The 27837-nt window shown below is 37.1% G+C and overlaps 2 protein-coding genes across 3 annotated transcripts; one reads left to right on the top strand and one right to left on the bottom strand.

Annotated features, from left to right (window-relative positions):
• Positions 1 to 338: 338 nt before the first annotated feature.
• On the top strand, positions 339 to 26877 carry LOC6639410 (beta-1-syntrophin). Of its 2 annotated transcripts, none has more exons than XM_023179362.2 (8): positions 339 to 365; positions 14595 to 14888; positions 14962 to 15482; positions 24898 to 25107; positions 25201 to 25502; positions 25604 to 25798; positions 25887 to 26324; positions 26418 to 26877. In XM_023179362.2, exons 2-8 carry the CDS (start codon positions 14647 to 14649, stop codon positions 26499 to 26501), a joined length of 1992 nt encoding a protein of 663 aa, XP_023035130.1. In that variant the 5' UTR covers positions 339 to 365; positions 14595 to 14646; the 3' UTR covers positions 26502 to 26877. The 2 variants fall into 2 exon arrangements, with proteins under 2 accessions (XP_023035130.1, XP_023035127.1); XM_023179359.2 differs by having other exon boundaries at positions 25201 to 25508; positions 26418 to 26876.
• Positions 17414 to 18323, bottom strand: LOC6639231. The gene has a single exon (XM_002061636.4). It carries the CDS (start codon positions 18321 to 18323, stop codon positions 17466 to 17468), a length of 858 nt encoding a protein of 285 aa, XP_002061672.4. The 3' UTR covers positions 17414 to 17465.
• Positions 26878 to 27837: the final 960 nt, after the last annotated feature.

Here is a 27837-nt window from a genome sequence, read left to right as displayed (position 1 = left end):
GTCAACGGTAAAACATAAATTTTCATATTTAAATAAAGCGGCAACAAAAATTGATAAATAATGATTAAAAAAATACTGGTTAATGCTGCCAGATTGTTAACGGGGTAACGTTTTCACATCATCACAGTTTCTGGTAAGCCTTCAGTTATTGCACGAAATCATAACACAGTGGCAACACTGCTAGTTTAAGCTTTTCTTTTCGGTTACTTTAGCTTAAGTTTCTCAGTCGCTCTCCATTTTCTAACGGTAACGTAACGGGCTTGGTTTTGCGCTCTCTCCGAAATAACACGCAACTTCGGCGTCGCGAACAATAATAATAAAACAAAAAAAAAAAAGCGTTAGACTACGGATCAATTGTTATTGTTGTTAGTATAATTAATTTAATTAAATCTAAATATTAGTCACACAAAAACTTTTCAGTGTTTTGCAATTAAAATTAAGTGCTAATGGGAAAATCATTTTTGAAAAAAAAAAACAAAATCGAAATATATACACATATATGAAACGGGTGTAATAAAATCAAAATAAATTGAAAGCAAAAGAAATCAAAAAAAAAAATCCTTAGTACACACACACACACACACAGATACTCTAAGCGCTGTTGTAAGTGTGTGTGTGTGAGTGGGGGGACAGGGGAGACCTGTGCACGTGTGCGTGTCTGTGTGTGCAACGGTTTCTGGAAGCTAGCGCATGCGCCAATTGCAAGCAATTGCCGCCTGTCAAGTTTACTTTTTTTTGTTGTTTTTTTTTCTCTTCTCTGTGTGTGTGTTTTTTTTTTGTTTTGTTTCTTGCTGTATTTATAGTTTTTTAAAATTTTTTTTAATTTGCATTTTGCAGGTAGGTGGCATAGAGTGAAAACAAGAATTTTATAGTCTAAGCTTGAATTTATAGACAATTGTGTGTGTGTGTAACTGTTGTCATAGTCAACTAAAACCTGTCACAAACTCACTCACACACACACACACAAAGAGTACTCTCCCTCTAAGACCATTCAACCCACCCGCACATTTACTACGCGCGCTTTGCCGAAAAAGCTTTTGCCGATTGTAAGAGAGAGCGAGAGAGAGAGTGTGAGTGGGCGAGCATGGGCATGCATGTGCTTGTGTTTGTGTGTGTGTGTGAGTTATGCTGGTGTTGGTGTACCCCTGCGACGGCGTCTGGCCATTAGCGTAAGCTTTTTCTTTCATTCAAGTTGTTGCAGTCAACGTCGTTATGTTGCGTGAAAGTTAATTCCATTTACTATCGGCATTCATCAACATCATCAACGGCGTTGGCGCTGCCACTTCACCGCCAGCCCCCGCCCTTACTCCTGAAATCACTTTACCCCTACTCCTGCCCCTGGCCCATGCCCCATGCCCCCCCTCTGCTACTCTCCGCTTCATCTGTCTATCCTTTTGGCCAGGCGTCTTTTTACCGGCTTTTTATACCCTTGCAAAAAGGGTATATTAATTTTGGTCAAAAGTGTGCAACGCACAGAAGGAAGCATCTCCGACCATATAAAGTATATATATTCTTGATCAGCACGACGAGACGAGTTCAAATATCCATGTCCGTCCGTCCGTCCGTCCGTCCGTCCGTCCGTCCGTCCGTCCGTCCGTCTGGATCAACGCAAACTCCTCCTAGACCGTAAGAGCTACCGAGCTGAAATTTTGCATGTAGGCTTGTATATACTGCAGGCGTTGTATATCTCGGATTCAGCCGGATCGGAGCATTATATCATATAGATCCCATACAAACGGCAAAGTCACGAACAGTGACTTTTCTCAATAACTTCGTTATTTACGAGCTATCGTCGTGAAATTTAATATTGGTGAGTTTATTATACATATAAACGACTATGCCAAATTTGATCAAGATCGGGTGACTATATCATATAGCTCCCATAGGAACGATCTTTCGAAAACAGTGACTTTTGTCAATAACTTCGTTACTTTTGACGCGATTTCTTTCAAATTAAATATTTGTTAGTTTAATATATCTGGTAATGACTGTGCCAAATTTGATAAGGATCGGGTAACTATATCATATAGCTCCCATAGGAACGATCGGTGGAAAACAGTGACTTCGATCAATATCATCGTTATTTCCTATGCTAAGATTTTAGGCCGTTCTTTCGGAAACATTTGCCTTTTTAGCTTAAACGTTTTTTCCACTTTGATGGCTATAGGTAAGGAAAGAGTTACCAAAAAAATTGCAAGGGTATACAAACTTAGACTCGGTCGAAGTTAGCCCCGGCCCTCTGGTTTTTTTTTTTTGTTGCCTTTTCTTGTGTGCGTTAAGCATTTAAGTCATAATTGACATGCATTTGCCGATATGCGTTGACAGATAACTATAATTTCAGTTTCTTTCTTTACTTAATTTCCTGCACTCTTGGGGATTCATGTGCCTGGCTTAAGGGGATTATTTCTCTTAGGGATTATTTTGTATAATGATGATAATGTGTGGCGGTGGGAATTTTGTAGGGTGGATTACTACTAGATGATTAAGATAATGCTCTAAAAATGAAAGCCCTGTGAATATGGCACACGCATAAAATGGGAAAAATTAATTAAAGTAATACAAAGGCCACAACAAAACACTCAAAGACTCCATTTCATTTATTATTGTTTTTAAAGCTGATTTATGGCAAGTTTGGCTTACAAACTTAACAAAATCATTGTCTTTCATTCCTATACATATATCTTTAATATTTTTTATATATTTGCCTTCAGTTAAAATGACATTTTGTTCATCACGACGTATACGTGATATTATCTTAATTCTTACAAATATTGTAAAGACATGTGGTAAATATGCATTTTGTAACTAATCAGATCACATTTTATCATATTTTACGTTTTTGTACTTGTTTTTTTATGTTTATTAAAGAATTTTTTGCTCAACATGTGGTATACGTGATATTTTTAAATTACTGTAGTGAACATGAAATTTTCAATTGTTTTTAAGTGTTTTCACTTTAAGTTTTAATAATACAATATGTAATAATCGAATGATTCAAAAAATACTTGGCTATATTCCAATTGATCAAAAATATAAGTTTTGACTATAAAAATTGAGAACAATTTTTAATTTCAATTGTAGTAAATGAATTTTGTTTCATTTGAAAGTTGAAAAAAAGTGATCTCAATGCATTATTTCTTACATTTATTATTTAATAGTTTCCATTCTTACTTGAATAGTTTTGAAAACATTTAAGTGGCCTTAAAAACAATTTAATTCGATAATCGGCTGATTGCAATTTCAACTAATTGCCAACAATTTGGCGCATTTTCGCTTGCTTGGAGTCTCTTAATGAAAATCACACAAAATATTCATTGCTTAAATGCTGCTTACCTAGTGCTTACATGAAAACTCGCTTTTCAAAATTTTGCTTTTCCCAACTTAGATTGAGGTCACTTTGGTATTCAGCGTATAAATTACTTCTTCCTTCTGTTTTTTGTTTTTCTTCTTCTGTTTTTTTTTTTGTTTCTGCCGTAAAATATAATCCGCTTTTTGGCTTAGCATTTTTGTTTCGTTTCATTTTGTTTCGTTTCCCTTGCTTTAGCCTTCAGATTGGTGGGGAAGGGGGCCACAGATGGCAAAACCAGAAGAAATAAAGAAAAAACTAAAAGGAAAGGCAAAGAAAGAAAGAAAAACCAAATTGCTCTAACTTAATCAGAGCGACGTGCAATTACTTGCATTAGAGGACGTTTTCTTTTTCTCCATCTCATCTTCCACTCATTTCTCATTCTTGTTGTTCTCTCAGTGTTTTTACCTTTTGTCATCATCTACCATGCCTTTCAGCAGCTCAACGAAGCGTTGCATAGCTAGAAAATATCGCACTTAAATTGCACTTAATGAAGCTGCATCATCACATTTTGCATTTCATGCAGACCGACCCCAGTGGGGGAGCAAAGTGAAGAGATGACGAGATGACTTGAGGTGAGGGATTTGGGTTTGAGGAAATTCTCTATCTCCCTAACCAGTTCAGCAGCCTCTGTCTCTTTCTCTCACCCTCTCTAGCGCTCTATCTCTGTCATCTGTTTGTACGTGAGCAGATTCTTGACTTTTGTAGAACAATAGCTACACAGACGGACACACAAACACACACACAGAGAAAATGGAATACCCCAAGTTGCATTCAACAGACAAATGAGTGGAAATTATGCCAAGACACTGGCAATTAATAAGTGAAAAAGGCGACAACGACAAAGTCTCTCTCTCTCTCTCTCCCTCTCTGTTTTACATTTTTGGCCACCTGCCGTTTCACCGTGTTTGTTGCAATCCCTTATGCCTTTGCCCCAGCCCCAGCATTATGCCATTTCCAATTGGACAACTCATTTACATGATGTTGCCACCCCTTCTACCCCCACTCCACCATCCATTCCATTGTGAGTGTCGACTGTTTGCCCATGGCAATACATAATAATAATCTCCCATTCTGAATACAGGAAATGACACTAGTACCCAGTACCAGAAACCAGAGGCACGACCAACTCAATAAAGACCAAAGTCTACCAAGACCATGTCCAATTTGCTCAATTTTTGAGGGGTGAAGGAAATTCCTGTTGTTGCTTGAATTTGCCTCATGAACTCACTTTAAGATCATTTCACATTGTAAATTGCAAAAATGTCCAATTGCATCGAAATTGGTATTTGAGCTGTTACATTTAGAGTTGGTACCTAAAAGGTCCTTGATCCCTTCAAATCTTACAAATGTACATATATATATAGACACTAAATAGACTCAAAACATACAAATTTTAGCTCTTGGTCCTTGGAAATTTTTAATTTATTAATGAGATAATTTGAATTTATTTTTGCTAGCAATATCTATTTATATTTAGAAAGAACTTATCTTAAAAATGAGCAAAACTTTCAATACACTGTTAAATGATCAAACTTTAATCAGTTAAGATTAAGGATAATACGAATCAAATGATTGATATTGGATAATTAATATCTAATTGTTAGAAATATTACAAAAATAAAAAAAAAATGAAGTAAGTAAGTCGTCTCGCCGACTTAGGTATACCATACACCAGTAAAGCAAATATTTCAACTTTATTAAACAAATGCATTTTCACATGCTTTTTACAAGCATATCTTAGTATCTCGCTCACTCAATCATACGAGCACCCTAGCGCCCCCACCAGCCAACGGCCAACTCTGGCCTTATGGAAAAACGTTTATATGCATAACTCGACTGTTTTCTGTCCGATTTTGATCAAATTTGGTGTTTTGCTAGATATTAGTATTAAATTTAAGTGTGCCAAATTTGGTTGCATAAGGTAAAAAAAATACGGGAGATAATCAAGTTTTTGAAATTACGGGGGCGGAAAAGGGCGTGGCAAAATTTTAATACATACAAAATGTGTGCATTTACTAAGCGAATATACATACCAAATATGGTGTCTCTAGCTGGAATAGTTTTTGAGATAAACGCTTTTTTTAAATTGCGGGGGCGGAAAGGGGCGTGGCAAAAATTTGAAATAAACTTGATCCCTCTACATACTACACGAGTCTACATACCAAATTTGGTGGCTCTAGCTCTTACAGTCTCCGAGATCTAGGTGTTCATACGGACAGACGGACAGACGGACGGACGGACAGACGGACGGACAGACGGACATGGCTAGATCGACTCGGTTGTTGATCCTGATTAAGAATATATATACTTTGTGGGGTCGGAGATGCTTCCTTCTGCCTGTTACATACATTTTGGCGACTTTAATATACCATTTCACCCTATGGGTGTATGGTATAAAAATTTGTTTGAGCGGGGCTTCAGGTCAATCTTACTGATTTATTTGTAAGACTTTAAATCATAGGCAGCACAAAATGTGAGCAGGTTGTCTGTATAGCTCTTTCAAGAACCACCAAGTTCTATCATCAGCAGACTTCGCTAAAGAATCCACAATTGTAATGGCCATACCATATCTTCAACACTAAAACTAGTTGGGAATTACATTGCCAACTAAATGTAGCGAAAAAAGAACGGCAAAGCTTGAACAAAAATAAATACATAATATGAAAAGAAATTATATAATTTTAAAGTTTTCATTTGTTTTCATTTTAGTAGATAAAGTAACAAGTTTTGTGGGAATTGTAAAGACTAATAAAAACAAATGGCATAAATATATGTATAAACAGATGCATTTACATGTGTTTGTATGTATGTATGGTTGATGTTCTTTATATCTTAACTCCATTGACTGACGAAAGTCAAAGTCAAATCAGTTTGAAAATTCCAATTGGTCTTTGGAAACTTTGAATAATTTATGTGCATAAATAGACACGCAAAGCGGCTCTGAGTTGGGATTGAAATTGAGCAAACACCCAAACACTATACACTCCGCAGACACACACGCACACACACACACATATATATACACACACACACACACGACAATCAATATAAACGCATTTTCATAATTAATCAATGCCTGAATAATTTGTCAGACACACACACACACACAGCCCAAAGGTTAGAGTCAGGTTGAGGGCGTTTGGCCGCTTGCTCTGTTCTCTTTGTTCAAGTGTGTGTAAATGGGTGTGGAGATTGGAGTGAGTGAGTGTGTGTGTGTGTGTGCTATTAAGCAAATCTCAGAGATTTGTTTTGGCTTTTATCGGTCGTGGCAGTGGCGGCTTTGTGGTAAACACATACATATAAAACACATATACAAATTAGTAAGCATGTTTACATAGTAAATTACAATATTTTTGATTGATATACATATATATGTATATATAGATACATATATAGTTATTATAGATATAACCATTTGATTAACTCTCATCTTAAAAGTGAAAATCAATCTCTCTGTAAACCAAAACGAGTCTTTAACCGCAAATTGCCAAGTTGACTTGGCCCTGCCCTGCTCTGCCCTGCCCTGCCCTACACTGCCATGGCATGCCTTTGGTTTCTATAAATGACTACATTACTAACCCATCCTCTTGCCACTCCTCCTCTTCATTCACTTTTCCAAACTAGCTTTCCATAGCTTCTTAGCTCAGTGTTTCAGTGTCCACGAAACGAACCATCATCATCTCTGCGGCATGTTATGCGCATTATGTGTATTTAAAGATCATTAGTGCGCAATTTATATGTATGTATATCGATTTCCACCAGTTGAACGGGCTCAGAGCTTAATGCCAACATTGTTGTTGTTCTTGCTGTTAGTGTTCTTGTTGTTTTTGTTGTTGTTGTCGGCGGCATTGTTAAGAATGATTAAGAGTCCTCACCTTACCGCAACTCACCGCTTGAATACGGCGGACGGCATCAGAGCCGTAGAGGCATGAAAACCATATACTTATACTGGGGTTGGGGGATGAACAGGACGGAGGACGAAGGAGGACGGTGATGGCGATGGCGATGGTGTGGTGGTGGCTTTACTGGTGGTTGCGGTGTCAAGGCCAAGCGTCAAGATGTGTGTTCCATATGCAGAATGTGTGTGTCTGTGTGTGTGTATGTCGAGTTCTGACTTTGGCTTGGAGGCTTCTGGTTCTTGGGGGTTGATAGTCTGTGTGTGTGTGTGTGTGTGTGTGTGTGTGTGCGGTAATCGAGTTTAATGCAAAGTGGGGCATATAAATAAATGTTATAGAAACAATGCCGATTTTTACCTACTTTTTGATTTATGCACACTCTTCTTTTTCTTCTTTTGCTATATATGTATGTGTTGACATTTCTATATATTTATAATGTAGATATATACCATATATGTATGTATATGTCCAAATGATTAATGAATACGCATGACTTCTTTGAAGGTTCTTAACCAAATCATTTTTGTTAAAATTAGCTTTCATTGTGAATCTGCAGTTCTTAGTATTTTTTATGAACTTAGGCTTTTAATTAAACTTAAGATAAATTTTTAAGTACATTTTTAAATCTAAGACTTAAAAGCTTTAATACGAAAAAAGAGTATTAACTGTAGGGTAGTTTTTGAGTAGAGTAATAGATTCGTGTTGTTGTTTTGACTGAGAAAAATGACATGTAATTTAAAGTAACATCTTATTATTGGTTTGTTTAAATTGTCAATGGAATTAAAAAAATAAAAGAATATTATACATGAACCTGCCTTATGTAATACAAGGGTTTAACGTAAATATCTTTAAAATTGAGTCCAAGATACTTTTAACTAACTACTGCCAAGGCAAGAGATTCTCAAAGATAATGCTTAAGTTCTCCTTAGTCACCGCAATTTCTTATTAGTAAGAAACTAAACCTATAACAAAATTCTTTCAAAGACACACGAAAAAGGTTTTTAAAGTGAAATTGAAAATATTTTTGTCGCTATAAACTCTTTGTTTATGAAAGTAATCTGAATACTTTACAAAATTTACATAAATTTAGTTTAATAAGCAGTTGAGGGATAAATTAAGTTACTTAAATTAATTTAGTTCTTACAAGTTTCTTATAAAGTTTTAACATTCAGTTCAGTGCTGTTGCCCTGAGAGGCATTTACACATTTTGTTCTTTGACAAATTGGCAAACCAGCTGAAAAGTATGCTACAAAATAACGTTGACATATTGCAACAAATATTTTATACATACAAGATACAGTGTACCCATATATATATGTACATATTATATATATTTTGATATCGATCACAATTACTTGACATTACAGAAATGTTGTTTCATTCATTTTTTTGTGGGAGGAGTATATTTGTTCTCCCGTTGTTGTTGTTATTATTTTCGTCAATTCATCCATCATAATTTTTCCTTTAATAAATTTTCATAAAATAAACAAAGGATATTCAGAATGGTTTTTTTTTTTTCTTTTGTTTTTTCATGATGATAGATTTTAGAGGCCAAAGAGGATAAACTGGCAAGAAGGAGATTTTTCATTTTGCCGCTTTTGCTTTTTGTGGGTTTGTTTTGTTAAGGTTGTGTTGGATGTTGGATGGATGGAAAATATATGAAATATATGTATTTGTTTGTATGTACATATATTGCAAGAGTCTCGTCTACGCAGGCCTCCGGCTTTAATGAAGCGACGCCCACACCCGTACACCGGCACCTACACACACACACACACACACACACACACACAAAACACTTAAATATGAATGTCTGTATGTATTTGGTGAAAAATTCCGCACAAGCTACCATAAATATATATATATGTGCGTTTTCTTTTCTTTTTTTCCACTTTTGAAATAAATTCTCGTTTACAAATTATGATTTTATGACTTTTTGATGGCCCGGCCGCAAACCCACACTCTTACGCAATACAAATACACACAGGCAGACACACATACGTATATAAATACACTCAAGAAAATTGCATTTGCATTTACATAAAGCAATACAAAAATTATAATGTTCAATCTGTTGCATTCAACTATAATAATATGAGGAAAACGTTAGATAGTTTCATTCAAACATTTCTAACTTATTTTTGAATCTCTTTAAAAGATAATACTAAATAAGTAAAGAATGGGCCTTGATTTTATATTACCTTTAATATTTCTTTATTTCTTCCTATTCTTTGTCCTCTTCGACTTTCATTGATGAATTTTTGCTAACTATTGCTTATAACTATATCTCAGTGAAACTCTTCTAATTTATCAATAAAGTTTTATTTTAATTAGGCAGCAAATAAGTTTTATATGCATAAAAGTATGCAATATTTGTAAACAATTCTCATAGTAGTAACCATGATTTTTCTCAGTGTATGCTCAGGCAATATATTGCCAAACAGAGGAGTCATTGGGTCGAGAGGTAAAACTCTCGAAGGCAAAACGCTTTACGTATTTATAGCCATGGCTCTGCTTTAAACATATATCGATACAAAAGAGAAAACAAAAAAAAATACCATCACCCTACCATACACACATACACACACACACACACATGTGTATCCAGATAAATTCTTCACACATTTTGCATTAAAAAATTGGCACAAAAACATAGCGAACAGGAAAAAAAACAACGAGAAAAAGAAGAAAAACGACGGCCAAAAGCAAAAAAAAAGTTATTACAGTGAAGAGAGAGAGAGAGAGAGTGAGAAAAAAAAGAAATGTTGAACCAAGCTGACTGCAACTTTCATGTGCATGTGTGAGTGTTCATTCTATAGCAGCAGCTGCTGCCATTTCCCAGCCTTCCTTCTTCCATTCAGCCCCTACTCACTCACTCTCTGTGTCGTGCATGTGTGTGTGTGTGTGTCTGTGTGTTGCCTACTTTGGGGCGCATAATTTATAGCCGCCTAGCATTAAATTAGCCAAAAGCTCAGCATGAAAAATGGCAACGACAATGGCGACAAGCGACGTCCGGCTCTTATTAGGCTACGAAAAAAAAACCAAAATATAAAAAAAAAATTTCACTCCATGACTAAATACTGCAATTGCCTGGGCGTTGCGGAGGCAAACATACACACACACACACACTTACACACAAACACAGAAGGATATCCCGCAATATGCAATCTAGTATGGAAAACCCTCTTGAGATATACATATCCAAATATATATAGAAAGTTTGCCAGTAGTTGGTTATTCGTTTTGGAATATTGATGGTATGACCGGGCAGGGGAGGAGGGTACTAATATCTCGGTTTGATTTTCAGTTTTGCCAGCAGAGTTTTTCGTCTAATTAGGAAAACATTGCTGGATGAATAACCATAGCCATAACTTGGCCAAATGCCAACGAAATGCAAATGGCCATGCGAGGGAGGGAATTAAACAAAAAAAGAAAAAAAAAACAACAAAAATAAACCAAACACACCCACAGACACACACAGAAAATGAAAAATTGCACACACAAAATATATAAATATGAGAAAAACCTATAGTCCAATAGAATTTTCAATTAATTGAATATGTACATATATGCAAATTAGATAAAACACAATGAATTTAACAATTCTTTTGTTGTTAGATTCGCACAACATTTGTGTTTTTCTATATATTGCTTTTGTCAATGAAATAATGTTTTAATGAATCTCAACAAAAAGACAATAAAAAACAAAAAATGCATTTGTATACAACAAATTGCACAATGGGCAATACGATTAAGGATAGAAATCCCCAAATATTACTCACTCTGTGATTGAATTTTTAATTTCCTTTCTTTTTTTGCGCTCACTATAGTTAATTGATTCACAACACATTCACGGGAAAATTTAATTAATAGGCAATCTAGAAATACATGGAGTTAAATATTAGATAATTTTGTCATTAAAGTACAGTCAATAAAACACATTAAGATCGTGACTAACATTTAAATGCTGTGTCCGTTTGTGTCTTTTTTTAACATTCTTTACGCAGAAATCTTTCCAAACCTTTTCAATTATTAATAAAGGGTAATTTTGTGTAGTCAGCACTTAAATTTAGCTTAATACAATAAGACAGTTGAGTTGAGCTAAGGTCCTTCACAGTTCTTTGGGATTTGGTGAAAAACCTTTTAACCAAATAAAATGTATATAATAGTTTCGCACTTTGAACTATGCAGGCCAAAAATCTAGATAGCTTCTAATGAAATACATAAATATTTGTGATTTATTTTGGCAGAATTGCCTGTTGATTTAGTTTCATAGGAGGCATGGAAATTTAATTTATTTTTCATGGCTTAAAGACAAGATTTTATATAGTTTTAATGTGCTACCTTGGCTAATTGGAAATCTTTTAGTTGCTTTCAATTTGTTGTGAAAACCTGCCAACCCTTATTCTGATTCTTTTTTGTTTTTCTTTTTTTTTTTGCTGACTTATCGCACCGCCCTCGTGTTGGCTGTGTTGTGTATTTGTTTGTGTTTGCTTACAATTATGAGTGTGTGTTGTCATCATCATCATCATCATCATCATCCTCATTGTTGTTGTTGTTGTTATTGTTGCTGTTGTTGTTGTCGTTCTCCATTTTGGGTCTCCATTTCCATGACCATGTTTTCGTGTTTCGTCTTGGTCTTGCTCTTCGTCTCAAGCACTCGCACACTTGGCGCATTTTCAAAAGTTTTGCTTTTCTTTTTATATATATACATTTGTAAAAAAAAGTCCATACCCAGCATTAAGATATATGAAGGTATATTAAGATGGTCAAAATCTGCCAGTCTCCTGCCTATATGGAAAACTGTTTCTTAAGATAAAATATATTTAATAATATATTAAATCCTTGAAAAGACTTAAAGCATACGAAATTCAATTCAATTGATCGATTTGCTGACTTACCCGTAAACAGGGTATCCTTTTAGTCGTTTTTGGGGTTTCTTTTCTATGTGTTTTTTTTATATTTGCTTGCAGCAACGGGCCAAGAAGAAGTATGCAACATAGCAATAATAATTACAAATGTGTTGCACAATAAATTGCAAAGTAAACAGACTTGGGGGAATCGTTGCTGAGGCAGCAGAAGCAGCAACAGCAGCAGCAGCAGAAGCAGCAGAAGCAACGACGTCGACGACAACGACGATGACGGCATCTGAAGCGCCGGCAAAATTACTTCCTGCTGAAGCGTAAGCGGAAATGTACATACAAATGGCAGTCACACACACAGAGGACATTTATATACATGCAAATATCTACAGGATGTGTCTGACTCTGTGTGTGTGTGTGTGCCTGGCATAGTCACTTGTCAAAAACAAAATCAGACAAAAAGTCCCGCGGCGGCGACAAGATGCGTAATTGCAGCTGCTGTTGACTGACTGTTGCTGGCCTCGGCGAATGCCGATGATGCCAAGGATGTGGAAGGATGTGGCATTTTGCATTCGTCTATTTTCTATTTGGTGTTGCCTGTTGTCGCCTTCCCCCTTCCCACAACACATCCACACAATTCCCCGATTCCCCCTCTCTATATGCATATGTATGCGAAATATCTGTAGAAGTTCTTGTTGCTTCTGCCTCTATGGAATGCAATAAATCTTGGACAAGCAAAACAATGACAAATGTTGTGTCTCTGTGTGGTTACGCGTCTCTCCCTCGCTCTCTCTCTCTCTCTCTCTCTGTCTCTTGCTCTTCTCTCAAAAAGGATCGAGTGGTGGTGGGGGTAGGGAGTCTGCGGTTGCCATGGCCGGACATTTAATTTGATATCCGCTTGTTTCCCCAACGATTCATCCTTCTTCTCCAACAACAATTGTCAACTTGACTGTCTAAATAGATATTGACAATTGAGAGTGCGAGAGACTCTGTTGAATTCACTTCAAAAGTTGCAAAAATCATGATGATATACAAATATACGCACGAGAAATCTTTTGGGAAGGACGTGGACAAAATATTTGATATCTTACAAATACCAATACCAATTCGTTTCATAAAGTTGAACTACCTATATACGTATGTAACTATATGAGTGACAACGTTGATTTGCCATAACTAAATTTTATTTCTAACTAAGATGAAAAAAGGACACTGGAAATATAAAATTTTCATTCGGTCTAAATTAAGGTAAAATTTAAGTAAATTAAATCAAACATCCGTAGAGCAAATTGCCAAGTGAGTATCCTTGAGATTGACTGCTGATGCCCTCCTCCTCCGCCTTTTTCGTTTTTTGGCTACTTCACCCGATTTAATTCTTTATTAACTCTTTTAGAAGAAATCGTTAAGAGAATGAGAATAAGTAAGACAATAATAGGTTACACAGATTTTTCCAATTTAAAGAAAAAGTCACGTATGTCAACATAGTAAATATATTTTCTCAAACGTCATGAGAATCGAATTCGATATGGTCATGTTTGTCTGTTTCCATTATCGCCACGACTTCAGTTTAAGAGCTATTGAAATGAAACTTGGTATTTATCTTTATCTTCCTTTTAAATACATAAACAGCTTAGGTTTAATGGATTTCCCGCTCGGAAAACGTAAACATATAGAGACATAGGAAGAATTGCTACAAAAGGTAGTCCTACGTAAAAACAGTTTTGCTGCTTTATGTTTTTTGATCCAAATTGTCCCCAACTGTTTTTCATTTTCGTGTTTTGTTGCATTTTTAGCAATTTTTCTTAAGATCGAACATAGATATTGTGTGTTTCTATAAACAATGGAAATCAAAATTGCTATTTTAAGGAAAATTCAATTGTTCGTTTGAAAATTTGACATTCCTAACGATATGCGCATCATATCATCAAGTTTCTAACAGAATTGATTATTTAAACTTCTGTAATAAATAAATTGAAAGAACTTGGTAAGTTTTTAAAACATCAATAAATTAGTCACTTGTATCTCCGCACAAAACTTTATTTTTTAATGCGAAGTGAGCTGTTCTAAATATTAGTTTCATTTTATTTGATGAAATGCAATTAATTAGATTTTTAAATTTAATTTCAATGCGGAAAGGTTTTTGTTTGTCTTTTCTAATGAACGGAAATTATTATTGAGTTTGTAGACTTTTGTTTTTGGGATTGAAATTTGGTAATCATTTTTGTTTCTGACCCCTCTCCCCCACAATCTCTAATTGATGAGAATTGTTGTTATTAAGCAAATTGTAAGCTGATACTTTGCGTTGCCATAGTTTCGAATGATTTGCGTTTAATTAACCATTGCATACTTATGGTATGCTTAACGATGAAGTTGATAAGCACACACACACACACACAGAGAGAGAGAGAGAAAGACACATACACTTGTACAACTATAGTTGTTGTTTATACATATGTATTTATTTTGGGAAAATTATTACCGTTTCAGTGCTTGCCATGTAGAGCCTTATTAGAAACCATAAGTGTGGTTTATTGTCGACATGGTGGAATCGTCGAGTTTGGGACGTGCCCCGCCGGCGGCACAGCAGCCCATACCGCAACCGCATTCGCCATCGCCTTCCGGCATGCGATGCGGTAATATGGAGACACGTGTGCGTGGTGCCTGGTATCGTGTCCTGGTCACACTGGAAACAGAATTTCTGGCCGTCAGCCTGGATGAGACATGCGAGGCGGCACAACAAACGCAAGATGGACAATCTACTACTTTAAATGGAACACTTGGGTAAGTGTCCATGCAAATGTGCAAATTAAATGAACATTTTTATCTGATATCTATCTATTGTTGTTTTTTGTAGAAGCAATCACAGTGGCGGCGGCGGTGGAGGAGGAGGTGGAGGTGGAACTGGTAGTGGACAGAATGGTTCATTGCCAAACTCAGCCTCAATGCAGGGCATTACAAGTTCGTTGCAGGACACTGAACTGGATGGCAGCACCACGAATGACAATGGCGGTGGTGGTGGTAGTGGCGGCGGCGGTGGCGCTGGTGGTGACCTCTGCTTGAATAATAACAATAATGCCAACGATGCTGGTGGCATGGATATGTGCGACGTACCTGATCATGTGGCCAATCAGAAGCGTCATGTGCGCATTATCAAGTCGGACAATAATGGCCTTGGCATCTCCATCAAAGGTGGCAGAGAGAATCGCATGCCCATATTAATATCGAAAATCTTTCGTGGCATGGCCGCCGACCAGGCCAAAGGCCTCTATGTGGGTGATGCCATCTTAACGGTGAATGGTGAAGAGCTGCGTGATGCCACCCACGATGAGGCAGTGCGTGCACTTAAACGTTCTGGCCGTGTGGTAGATCTGGAAGGTATGTATACCCCACCCATCACCCACTTCTCACACTCAAAAAAAAAACCAAACCAAACCTAAACCTTAAACCCAAATGTCAAATGATGACAATGTTATTTGCTAAGAACGTAGAAGCGACGCACAGGGAAATGTCAAAGAGAAGAGCTTAAAAAGTCAAACTAACAAGTAAACTATGTAGAGACTGGGTGAGTGGGTGAGAGAGAGACTGAACCCCAAACCATTGTACAGTGGAATAGATTAGTAATATTTTTCACAAAAATAGATTGCACATAGTCAATGACTGTTTTTTCTTTCTCTTTGCGTATCTTTATCACAACTTATTTTGTTTCTAGCCAATGATTAATTGACTTTTAACCCCAAAGTTGGGTCACAACATTTAAACGTATCATCCCATAGTTTTCTTTTGGCTTGGGAGGGGGGTTGAATAGAACTTTTATTTCCGTTTTGGTTTTTTTTTTGCGTTTGGAGTGGTTGGAGTGTTGAGAGGTTAACACAAATACATACGTGGGATTACTCAGCAGAAAGGAAACAAAAAAAAAAGAAATAGGAAGCACCAAAAAAAAAAAAAGATGATACATGCGAGTTACTACTGTCGGCTATTGCTACTGCAGCTGTGTGTACTCTGGTTCTGTGATAAATCCCTACCTAGCCAACAAGCAGAGCATCTCTACTCCCCCACCCACACCCACACACTACTCTCTACCCTATCCCCCCACCTATCATGTTGACTCTTAGCTGTTGACTGCTGTTAGTTGTGCTGGTTTGTTGGTTGATTTGTTTGCCTTGCCTTTGCCTTTGCCTCGGCTTGGCTTGGGCCTGACCTGGTATATAGTATGGTATGGTATGGTATGGTATGGTCTGGCATGGTTTGGTCTGGTCTGGTCTGGTATGGCTTGGCAATGAGTAATGAGAAAAGTTTTCCTTCCATTTGATCAAATGGCTCCAAAAACAGAAAAAAAAATACTACATAGTAGCCTTTATTTGAGGGGGATTGGGAAAATTGGTGGCAAATGGAATGCTACGCACTAGATTTTCATCTGTTTGAGTGGATAGTTGGTTTGCAGCTCCATCTTTCACTCACTCTCTCTCTGCAATAACAACATAGAGGAAGACCTATTTCGGCATGTAGACAGATGCGATTTCTAAGAGGATTACAATGTGAACTATGGAATTAACCATAAAACTACAAATGACCAATTGGTACAAATGGTCATAGAACAACATTCATAGGCGGATCTAGGGCTCCGAAATCATAAGAGCTAGAGTATCAAAAGTAAACTGAAATTCGAATCTTCAAAGTCTAAAAATCTTTGGTTACCTCTTTTTAATCAATCTAATTGGTTAACATTTACAATAGAGAAAGTTACACCCTAGACAAAAGCTAAGCTAAAATTTCAAATAAAATATGAGAAAAGCTGTTTAAATCAACTGAATTAACATCGATTAAACTGAAATCAATTTTGACCTCTTAAATATTCTCGTTTGCCTTCCATAAAAGGGGGTTAACTCTGTTCACATCAAAGATACAACTGCCAAATTAACTTACGACTACTAGATTGTCCAACAAAAATTTATTATGCACAATTTTTGCTAGCAACCTCATTGGATGGAGTAAAGGCAGTGGCATACATACATCAGGCCCAATATAAAATCACATTTCGAACCATTTGGCATAAACAATGCAATGAACCGTGCACGACAATTTTGCTGGAACAACTTCCGTTAGCAAACGCATAAAACCAAACATACAGAAAATGGCAACCAATCTGACACAGAGCCAATTCCATTTCCTTGACATGCGTCTAAGCATTTCCTGTTCAGCTAACATACCTACCTCACCTCACCTCACCGCACTACCCATCTCTCACCCTCTCACGAAGCGCTTAAACATTTTGTAGATATATTTTCGTATTCTTGATATTTATTTCATTTCCCTGTTTATTTTTTGCTGATGTTGTTGCTGGGTAAGTGAGTTTTACCTTTAGATCCTACGCAAACGTTCACTACGTAGCGATTTCTGTTGGCGTTGACGTGGCTGTTCCACAGCCAAAATGAGACGACCAAATTGTGCTCCACCTGGACCCAGAGGCAAGAGTATAAGACGCCCACTGGCCAATTCATTGGTTAGCTCTTGCTCTTGCTCAGCTTCATCGACTAGTTCCACTTGCGATTCATCGACATCGTCCAGTTCATTGGTTGGCTCATTCAAATCGGGTGCACCATATGTGCTGGCTGGTGTCCCAGCAGCAGCGGCAACTGTGGGCAATGGTGGTCCATAGGTATTTGCTGGTGTGGTGACAGCTTTCAGTTCAACTTCATCGGTATTGATTAGCGTGGCATCGGCCTCGGTCTCTGTCTCTGGTGCGGACTCCTCTTGTGGCTCCAGGGCAGGCACATCAGCAACAGGCTGCTGTTCACCAGCAATGCCATTAGCGGCAAAATCCTCGACAGCCTCGAGTACGGGTGGCTGAAAGTCACGAGCTGGTGCTGCCTCAATTTCCACAGTATCCTCGACCTCATCCACATTGGTTGCTGGTGGCGCTCCATAAGTGCTGGCTGGTGTACGCAAACTTAAATCCAAATCCTCCTCCGTGGTGGTTAAATCTTCAATATCCTCCTGTTCCTTGTCCTTTGGTGTGGTGGTTGTTGTGATAGATTGAGGCTCCGGTTCGGTTTCCAACTTTGGTTTGGGTAAATCAAATGCGATACGTGGACGAAAACCAGCCGCTGGATATGGGGTACTAGCATATTCCACTTGACGTTGACTGAGACGACGCCTCTGGGGCATGGCCTGACAGCCAAGGGCCACTAAAACCACTAGGATTAAACTCAATTTCATTTGACTTGGCATTGCTGCTGTTGCTGCTGCTTAACGTTTGACTATTGTTAACGGTTTGTATAGTACTGCTAAGGGTGCTGGCCATATTTATACGCATATGTGTCTCCATCTCCATCTCTCCCTCTCTCTCTCTCTCTTTCTCTGTGTCAGTATTTTTTTTAGTTTTTGCCAATTCTCAAAAATCTGGAATTCAGTAATGGTCGCAAGGTTGCAAAGGCTTATTGATAAGGCGATAACTCTTGACGTACCGCTCAATGCAATTGAATTTTATTTTATTTTTTTTTGCGCTGCCCCATCAAGCTCAATGTTAATGTTGCTTTAATATCAAAATAAAAACTACAAAAATTGCCACAATCCACAAATCGACCCATACACCGCCTCACCCACCTAGCCCACCTTGCCCTGCCCTTCTTACTGAACTCCAACCAACTCACACACACACACACACACACACACACACACACACACACACGAACTCCCGTCATCAACATTGTCAACGTGCTTGGCATGACACGCAGCAGCAACCAACAGACGACGACGATGACTCCAATTCTCGCATTTAATTTCGAACTCTGAACACATGTCGATGTCGAACCAATTTTGCTGCCTCCTTCGCACCTGTTTACCTAGTCCACATAGGTAGCTTTACCCTACCTACATACAGATCTACTTCTCTAATATTCATCCAGGTCCAGTTTCAGTCAATATGAAGACCCCAGGCCGTTAAATCGTGTGGGGCTCCTTTATATTCCATAGAATTTTGTCAACTTTTGTTACATTCATCAGACCAATTTTCTCATCAAAGGCCAAATACAACCTGTGACTTCAAAGACAACAAAGTGGCCGAGTTTTTCTTCAATTGAGCTTATAATATTTCGTATTTTGAGTCCAAAAACGTAAAGGAAATTATTTTCTAAGCCATTTCACTTTTATTTGATGGAAATGGGTAACCAATTTTCGCTTTATATGTATTGGGTTCAACTCATTTCTCGAACATCACTTAAATCTATAAAGAATATTTTATCTACAAGGAAGAAGGAACCCAAAAACTTGTTGAATTTGTCTGAAAATCTTCAACCAAGTTTGTAAACTTTTTTGACCCATCAAAGTATTTGATTTGGAGATTAATCAATTCGTTATGCCAAAACAAATAGAATATGTAAATATATTTTCACAGAAATTTTCACTTTTAATTATGGTAAATAAATGTCCAACATTAAATCGCTGTCCAATGTGTTTGTGACTTCAGTCATTGATTGAAACTTATTAAATGATTCATTTCTGGAAAATAATTCGTTTAATATTTAATGGCCCCCGAATAGTCCCAAATGGGGAAATAATCTGTCCCTGCAGTCACCTTTTTGCCCATGCAAATTAAGGCCAAACTTTATTCATTTGTTGGTTTTTATTATATTGGTGTGGTGTGGGTGGTTTTTTTTTTTTTTTTTTTTTTTGTATTTTTCTCCCTTTTTGATTCGGTTTATTTTCATAATTTTCATTTTCATTAAATTAAAGTGGCCCAGATCTATAAGCACGTAAAATGGCACAAAAAAATACATATACATAGGTATATATATATAAAATGTAATCACAATTCCAAAGGCTTTAGCCATGAATGGGTGACGACATGCTTAACAGCTTTCCAGCTCCCGCGCCCATTCCCCCCCGTGTACCTTTTCTACTTTTTGCCATCTTCATTCGAACTTTAATTTACAACTTGGCCAAATTGTTTGCCAAGCTTCATTCCCGCCCCCCAACCCAACCAAGTGCTAGTGCTCCCGATGCTGCAACTTGGTCCGAAAGTATTTGCTGCGACCAGGCAACCATCTCATTGTAATTTAAATAAGCTCAGCTAAGAAAAGAGTGAGGAGCGAGAGGAAGTAGCTGTAACTGGATTTCTTACTCTGTGAACCAAGTTTTCACCGTCCAAGAAGCTCTCTCTCTGTCGCTGTCTCTGTCTCTCACTCCCTATTGGTCTCTTTCCCTCTTTAGGGAAACTCCAAAAACTGGCAAATGTCAGCGGCAGATTTCGTCGCCAAGGAGACGATGACAGTTTTTGGCTATGGCATCGCCTTGCCTACCAAAAGTCCATTAGCAATGGTTTTTACAGCTTGGCACACATTTGTGGGTCCATATCTAACCACCACCACCATCAGTAGGAGATCCAGATTCAGATCCACCAACCAACTCCAACAAACTGCCCCTTACAATGGCCCCTGATGTCGCCGCCCTCACCCCTTTTCTCTTGCTGGCAATTCCTGATTTTCGTTTCCTTTCGCGTGAGATTTTACTCTACAAAACTTTTGCTGAAAAGTTTGTTTTAACGCACGATTTGCCCGAATGCCGTCTGCCGCCTGCTGTTGATATCATATTCGAGTGAGCTGCCGGTCCCCTTCCTGTCTTTGGGCCCCCTCTAGCAATTGCCACGCCCACAGAGCAGGCATAAAAAGCAGTTTGCCATTTGATTTATGCCGTGGGAGAAGTTCTCGGATTTCGGTTTTCGGTTTGCCGAGCAAAGGTGTAAAAAAGTTTGCATGACTTTTGCCATTGCAGCGGAATGAAAACGTTTACGGTAAGATGATAAAGAAGCAGATAAAGGATAATAAACCTACATAGGCTTATACGTTGTATTAAAGCATTGAGTAAGCAAACATTACAAAATAGAACAAGACAAAAACCTTCATCAAATTGCCACCACACACACGATATTAACTTTTGATATACACTTGCATATGAGTATATCACGACAACTTTTTATAAAGTACTTAAATGCAATTCCAATTCTTGAAATGTAATTATCAATATATTTAAAAATTAAAGCTTTAGATTTTCAAAAGGGCCAAAACAGTTTAAAGATTAGATATTCTATAACTTTATCAAAGCAACTTCATGAAATATTTCCACAAAATAACTTGAAAAAGAAATTTATTGAAAAGTAAACAATTTATGTGCCAATAGTCTCAACAGTTTCCACAATTGCACATTTTCCCTTAGATTAAAGGCATTTCCTTAAGAATTTCTCAAGACCATCCAATAACTCGTAACAATTTAAAGTTATTTTATTTTAAAATTCAGTGTAAGATTAAGATAATTAATTATAACAATGTCATTACTTTGATTTAACAATTTATAAGAAATTAAATACTCTCATTCAATTCATCAAGTTATTGTCCAAGAAAAGTTTGAAAAAAGTTGTAAAATTGAAAAAATATATTCAGGCAAATTAATTACCTTAACCCTTCAGGTTCAAATGTTTAAAGCGTTACTTAAATATAGGCATTAATTTGCAGTAATTAAGTAAATAAATGTATGTTTACTTATCAATTTTAAATTCCATTGCAATTAAGGGGATTACAAGATAATGAAATATTGTTTTATACACTAACAAATGAAGGATTCTGTTCGTTCATACAATTGGTTTGGTTTGGGGGGTGAAGGGAAATATTGATTATATCTAATTTTGTCTAAGTTCCTAAGGAATCGACTAGACTACATATATACTAAGACAACTTTGTTATTAACAAACTATTAGAAATTAAATGTACAGTCGAGTAATGTAACTATAAAAAACCAATTGCCTTGTTTGCCAACTAAATTTGTCTTTTATATAGTTGGCAATGGTTTTTCTCATAACCAAGGAAAAATGCCAATAGCAATACTATTTACCTCTCAACGGACTAATTGACTTGAAGTTGTTTGGTTTCTTTGTTTTTAAAAAGTTCTTTCAATTGGTTTAAATGTGCAATATCTATGGCCCCCCTGGGAATGAGCAGATAAACTAAAAGAGTGTAATAAAAGGCATTGAGAGAAGGGTAGACAAACGTTATGAAAAGGGTATAGAAAGATATAAAAAGGTAAATGATAAAGGTAGACAAAAAGGGGGAAAAATGTTAAGATTCATGTGGCAATGTCACAGGTGTATCGTCTAGTCTATATGTAGGTATGTAAGCATATAAATGGAAATTTTCAATCAGTTGTATGTATTTGCATGTGACTTAATTGACATCATCAATCATTTTTCGGTAGCCCTATCGAAATATTTCATCTTTTGTTTTAAATTATGAAATTTACATTTTACGAGTAGGCGGCGTGTGGCGATGGCTGTGGCAAGTCAGTGCGAGAATATATATACATATATATAGGTATTCATATATTTATATAGGAGAAATATTTATAAATATTAATACTAGATGGTAGTGTGGGGGGAGAAGGGGGAGGCCTAGTACCTCAACGTCATCACATTCATGTGGGATGCTTTTGGTTGTATGTACATAAAGAATATACCTACTTACATACATACATACATATATGTATATTGTTTGCTCAACTTTTCATAACTTGTTTATTTTTCCCAGAATTGTTTTTTAGCACACACACACACACACACACACACACACACACACACACACACACACAAGGAGAGAGAGAGAGCAACTTTATTTACACTTAAATGCAAAAATTTACACAACTTATTACTGTTGTTATTGTTGTTGTTTCTAAAAACTTTTGCATTGCGTTTTGTTTGTCGTTTGGTTTTTGTTTGCCTTTTTATAGTCCACTACGAAATCCTTGTCCAACCTGCACTGGATCCCCCATGTGGCCCTCCTAACCCATGTGCCCACCGCTCTCCTCCTCCTTCTTTTACTCCTCTTCCTCCACTGTTCTCTAGTATAGCCTAGGTTTCGACTTTTGCGCCTTACGCTATGCAACACATTTTTTACGTTTTGCTTGTTTGGCTATTTGTTTGCTTGCTTGTTTGTTTGTATGTTGTCGGTTGCATATTTGTGTATGTAAATGTTTGTACAGCTCCCAGGCCAAAGCGATAGACATGAGAAGAGAAAGAGAGAGGGAGAGGGAGAGAGAGAGAGAGAGCAAACTCTAGCGGCTTCCACTCTTAACCCTTTAGTGTACGTAAATGCCAAGCAATTAGTAAGGATGAAGAAGTGTATATATATATATATATAAATGTGTGTGTGTTTGTGTGTGTCTGTGTGGGTGTAGTTTTAGTAGTTGTGTGGTGAGTGAAGAGAGGTAAAACCAACCCGGGGGCCGTTCTAATTAGTTGAGCTAAACACACGAATTGAGTCGCACAAACCGCCACTGCCACCGACTCGTCCCACAAAAACCGCCAACGCTGCCAACTGGTTGAACAAGACAGCAGCAGCAGCAGCAGCAGCAGCGGCATCATAGAATGGGCAACCGGGTGGGCAGGTTAGATAGAAGGCAGCCAGCCAGCCAACCAACCAACCAACCAGCCAGTCAACCAGCCAACCATCCAGCCAGCCGATGGCATTAAGTGTGAAAATTGAATTTCCAAATCACTCGAACAACCCCACCGACCGAACGTCCCTCTGTCCTTTCGTTCTTTCGTCCGTCCATTCGACCGACTGACGACAAACGGAAATGTGCAAATGTTGTGGGTGGAATTCCAAGTGGTAGCTGAGGAGAGGGTTTTGGTGTCGAGAATGAGTTAGATATATGAAACACAACTTTACCCATTGCAAGAGGCAAGAAGCACCTGGGCATCATCAACGCCATTTGCATAGCAAAGAGTACATAGAACACGATACAGTGGTTCCAATAAAAATAAAACCGAAAATCTTTTCAAAATGTTTGTTGTTAACTTAAGGACTTTGTATATATAAAACTTCTGAATATTGGCCTCGTCTGGACATTTTATCCTTCATGGAATTGGAATTTAAAGAGATATTAAATTAATGTTTTGATTCAGTCTGCGAGTTATCTTAAGAAAAGTAATGACCATCTTTTCATTTTACATTCGAAAGGAAATGAAAATGTTGTTTAGTTTCATATAAAGGACATTAAAACCGAAAACAGTTTAGCCAAAAATCGAAATTTTATCAACAATTTAAGCCGATGAAAATGTAAAAATTGGTTTTAGTTTGTTAAATCCGAAAGCAAATAAGTAATCTATAAGTTATAGAAACTTTTCAGTTAAGTTTCTTAAAATCGTTTGTCTTGAATTGATTTGCTCTATATATATAGACACTTGAATATTTTTGTGGACTTGGTTTTTTGTTTTGAAATTGATTGACCCACTGTAAAAAGTAAGTTGTCGTTTGTGTTTTGAATGGATGTTTTTCTTGTATGGAGTGTGTCGGGGAAATTCAAAGGGGTGAGAGTGAGATAGAGGAGGTCTTGATGTGCAAATCGAATAAAAATGGAGCGGAAACTCTAATGAATTTATGCCGCAACGTTTCTGATGACTACAGCAACAACAACAACAGCAAAAATAACAACGACTACGATGAGAATGGGGAGAATGGGAAATGGCGAATGGGAAATGGGGAAATTGTGGATGAGGACGACTGATTGAATGCTGTGTGGTAGATGACACCGCATCCTGTCCATGCACACACACACAGACACAAATAGACACACTCACATTCAACCACATTCCTTGTGGCATGCATATTCATGTGTTCTCATATCGCAATTGCATTTCCCTCTCATTTATCCGCAACCTGACCTCACCTCTTTGATACGACGTCTTGATACACACACTCATTCCAAACACACATTACTCTATATTTCATTCCTTTTGAATTTGCAGTTAAATTCCTACGCGAGGTAACGCCCTATTTTCGTAAGGCTAGCATAATATCAGAGGTCGGCTGGGAATTGCAGCGTGCCTTCTTGTGTCCGTTAGCGCCGGGCGTACCAACCTCACCGCCTGCACCAAAGACAACCCCAAGAGCCGATACCAGATATATACCATTACAGTTAACGCATCTGGCCAGGAATCTCAAGTACATTGATCCGGGTAAGTAAATTCTACAGACTGACAAAAGAATTGAGAATGCAATTTGAGAAATCAACGTAACCCACACTCACACACACACACACTCACACGCAGAGAATCGATGTTTCGAGCTGCATTCACCGGATGGTGTGCATTCGTGCATTCTCCGTGCGGCCGATTCCGCGGAAGCTTTAGTCTGGTTCAATGCATTACATTCGGCCATGGGCAGCAGCACGCAACGTTCCCTTGTGGAGGCCAATCGTGCATTGACAAATCTCATTGGTGAATTGAAGCACATTGGTTGGCTAAGCAAGCGTTTGAATGGCGGCGTCGGTGGCAGTGGCAGCGGCAGTGGTGCAGCTAGCGGTGGCAGTGGTGGCACATCGAACAGTGGCGGCGGCCTTACCGGCGAGGTGGTAAGTGTAAGTTCAACCCACAAAAATCCACATTCGTTTTTGTATTCAAAATATATTTACAATTATTTCTCTATGAAAATGTTTGGCAATTCTTTCTTTAGCCGAGCGGTCGTTCCAGTTCAGAGAGCTCGGATGAGAGTGACAAATGGTTGCCCATATTTGTGGCCGTGACTGAACGTGAATTTCGTATATACGAGAGTGCTCCATGGTCAGTGGAGGCCTGGAGTCGTCCATCAGAGATCTATGCCTTGGCCACAACACGTTTAGCCGGAGCTGGTAACAATTCTTCACTGAATGTAAGTTATCCCTTAGATCCTCTATATAGAATTCCCATTTACTTTTGTAAATATTTTTGGACTTCTGTCTTTATTTGGTTATTTTTAGGGCCAACAGACGACTGTGTTCTGTGTACGTTGTGGCACTGCCAGAGGCGTTCTTGTCTATTGGTTACGCTCGGAAACGCATCGCGATATGGCCTCCTGGGCGAGGGCTCTAGTCCAGGGCTCACATCAGGCTGTCAACTATCAGAGGGAATTCTCTTTTCGCTGCCTTTATCAGGGCAGGCAATGTCAATTGGTTGTGCATATAAATCGTGGATTCTTTTTATATGATTGCAGTGGTTTTGCCACACAAGCAACACCGACAGCAGCAACAGCAGCAACAGTTGCTAATGCAACAGCAACAACGACACCAACAGCAGCCCAATCGGTGTCGATGACCAATAAAACTCAGTTATGGCAATTTGCATTTGATAAGCTCAAAGGATCAGCAGATGATGGACAACGAATGTTATATTTGGATTTTGGTGATGATGGAGAGATTGTAAGTAGACTCCCACATACCACACCCCCCGCACAAATCCCCAAACTCCTAACAAATCCTAAACGAATCGATCTATCTTTTTTATCCTTGCAGGAATTGGATATGGAATGCTGTCCAAAGCCGGTAGTGTTTGTGGTTCACAATTGTTTATCGGCCAAGGTGCATAATATAGCCTAAAGAAAACAAAACAAAGCAGAAAATGTGTATTAATTGAATGATTTCTATATGAATGACTTTCTAATGATCGTACGAATTGACTCTCAGGAAATCAATTAGAAAGTCTTTTCGAATTTAACCAATTTTCGAAAATTTCTAAACAAATTTGTTTGTTTTCGTGCAATTTTCTATAGAAATCATTCAACTATTTTAAGGTAATGGGGAAAAGCTAGGCAAGTGCTTCCTGATGATGGCTAATGGGTTTATTAATAAGTTTAGCAAAAAAAAAAAAATAAAAATAAAACAAAACAAAAATCATATTAAAATAAATTACAAAACGAAAAACCAAGTAGATTTTCCATAAAGCACAAAACCAAAAAAAAAAAAAAAACAAAAGAAAAAACAAACAAACAAAACAAACAGAAACATAGAAAACGAAAACGAAAGGAAGAAACCACTTTATTATTATATTATTGTAAGTAGACATAAATTCATTTTATACGACAGACAAAAATCATCTAATAAATATTGATTGAATATACACGTTGAACAATAATTATCATAAATTGTATCTAAAACTAATTGTATCTTGTATCTAAATACAAAAACACAAACAAACACACACACACACGTACACAACATACACGCACACACAAATACACACAGAGTAAGACAAAAGCAAAAAAAAAAACACATATCTCGATGCATTTATCAAAAGACGAAAAAATAACAAAAGCAACATCGACATCGATCATCCAAATATCCAAAATAATATATATACATATATATATATATATATATATATAACTATATAAATGCTATATACATCATTTATATTGAAATATATATATTCCAAGCCATTTCGAAATTTCCTCCCACTCACTCTTCATGTACAATCGATCGATCCATATGCAATTATTATTATATATATACATTTACGAGTATATCTATACAAAAAAAATACAAAAAACAAAAAACATATTAACGCGACATATTCATTTTTATGAAATTAGAAATTTCGTTACAAAAAAACAAAAACAAACCGAAAAAAAAAAATCACAAAAAAATATATATATAAATAAATAAAAATATAAAAAATTGATAATTAAGACGTACAATTTTTTTAACATACATAAGTAGTGTTGAATCTTCGATAATAATAATAATTTAAAAACAGCAACAAAAAAAAAACCAAAACAACAACAAAAAACAAAAACCGAAATAACAAAAAAAAGGAAAGAAAAAAAAACTTACATATATGAAAAATATAATTAAAATAAAAACATAAATTTCTACACAAGTGTTTTCTTTTTTTTTAGATAAAAAAAGTTTTTAACATTTTCAGCAACAAAATCGA

This window comes from Drosophila willistoni (assembly GCF_018902025.1).
Source record: "Drosophila willistoni isolate 14030-0811.24 chromosome XR unlocalized genomic scaffold, UCI_dwil_1.1 Seg144, whole genome shotgun sequence".
NCBI lineage: Eukaryota > Metazoa > Arthropoda > Insecta > Diptera > Drosophilidae > Drosophila > Drosophila willistoni.
The sequence above is the reverse complement of the archived record's forward strand: the minus strand, read 5'-3'. Positions and strand labels throughout refer to the sequence as shown.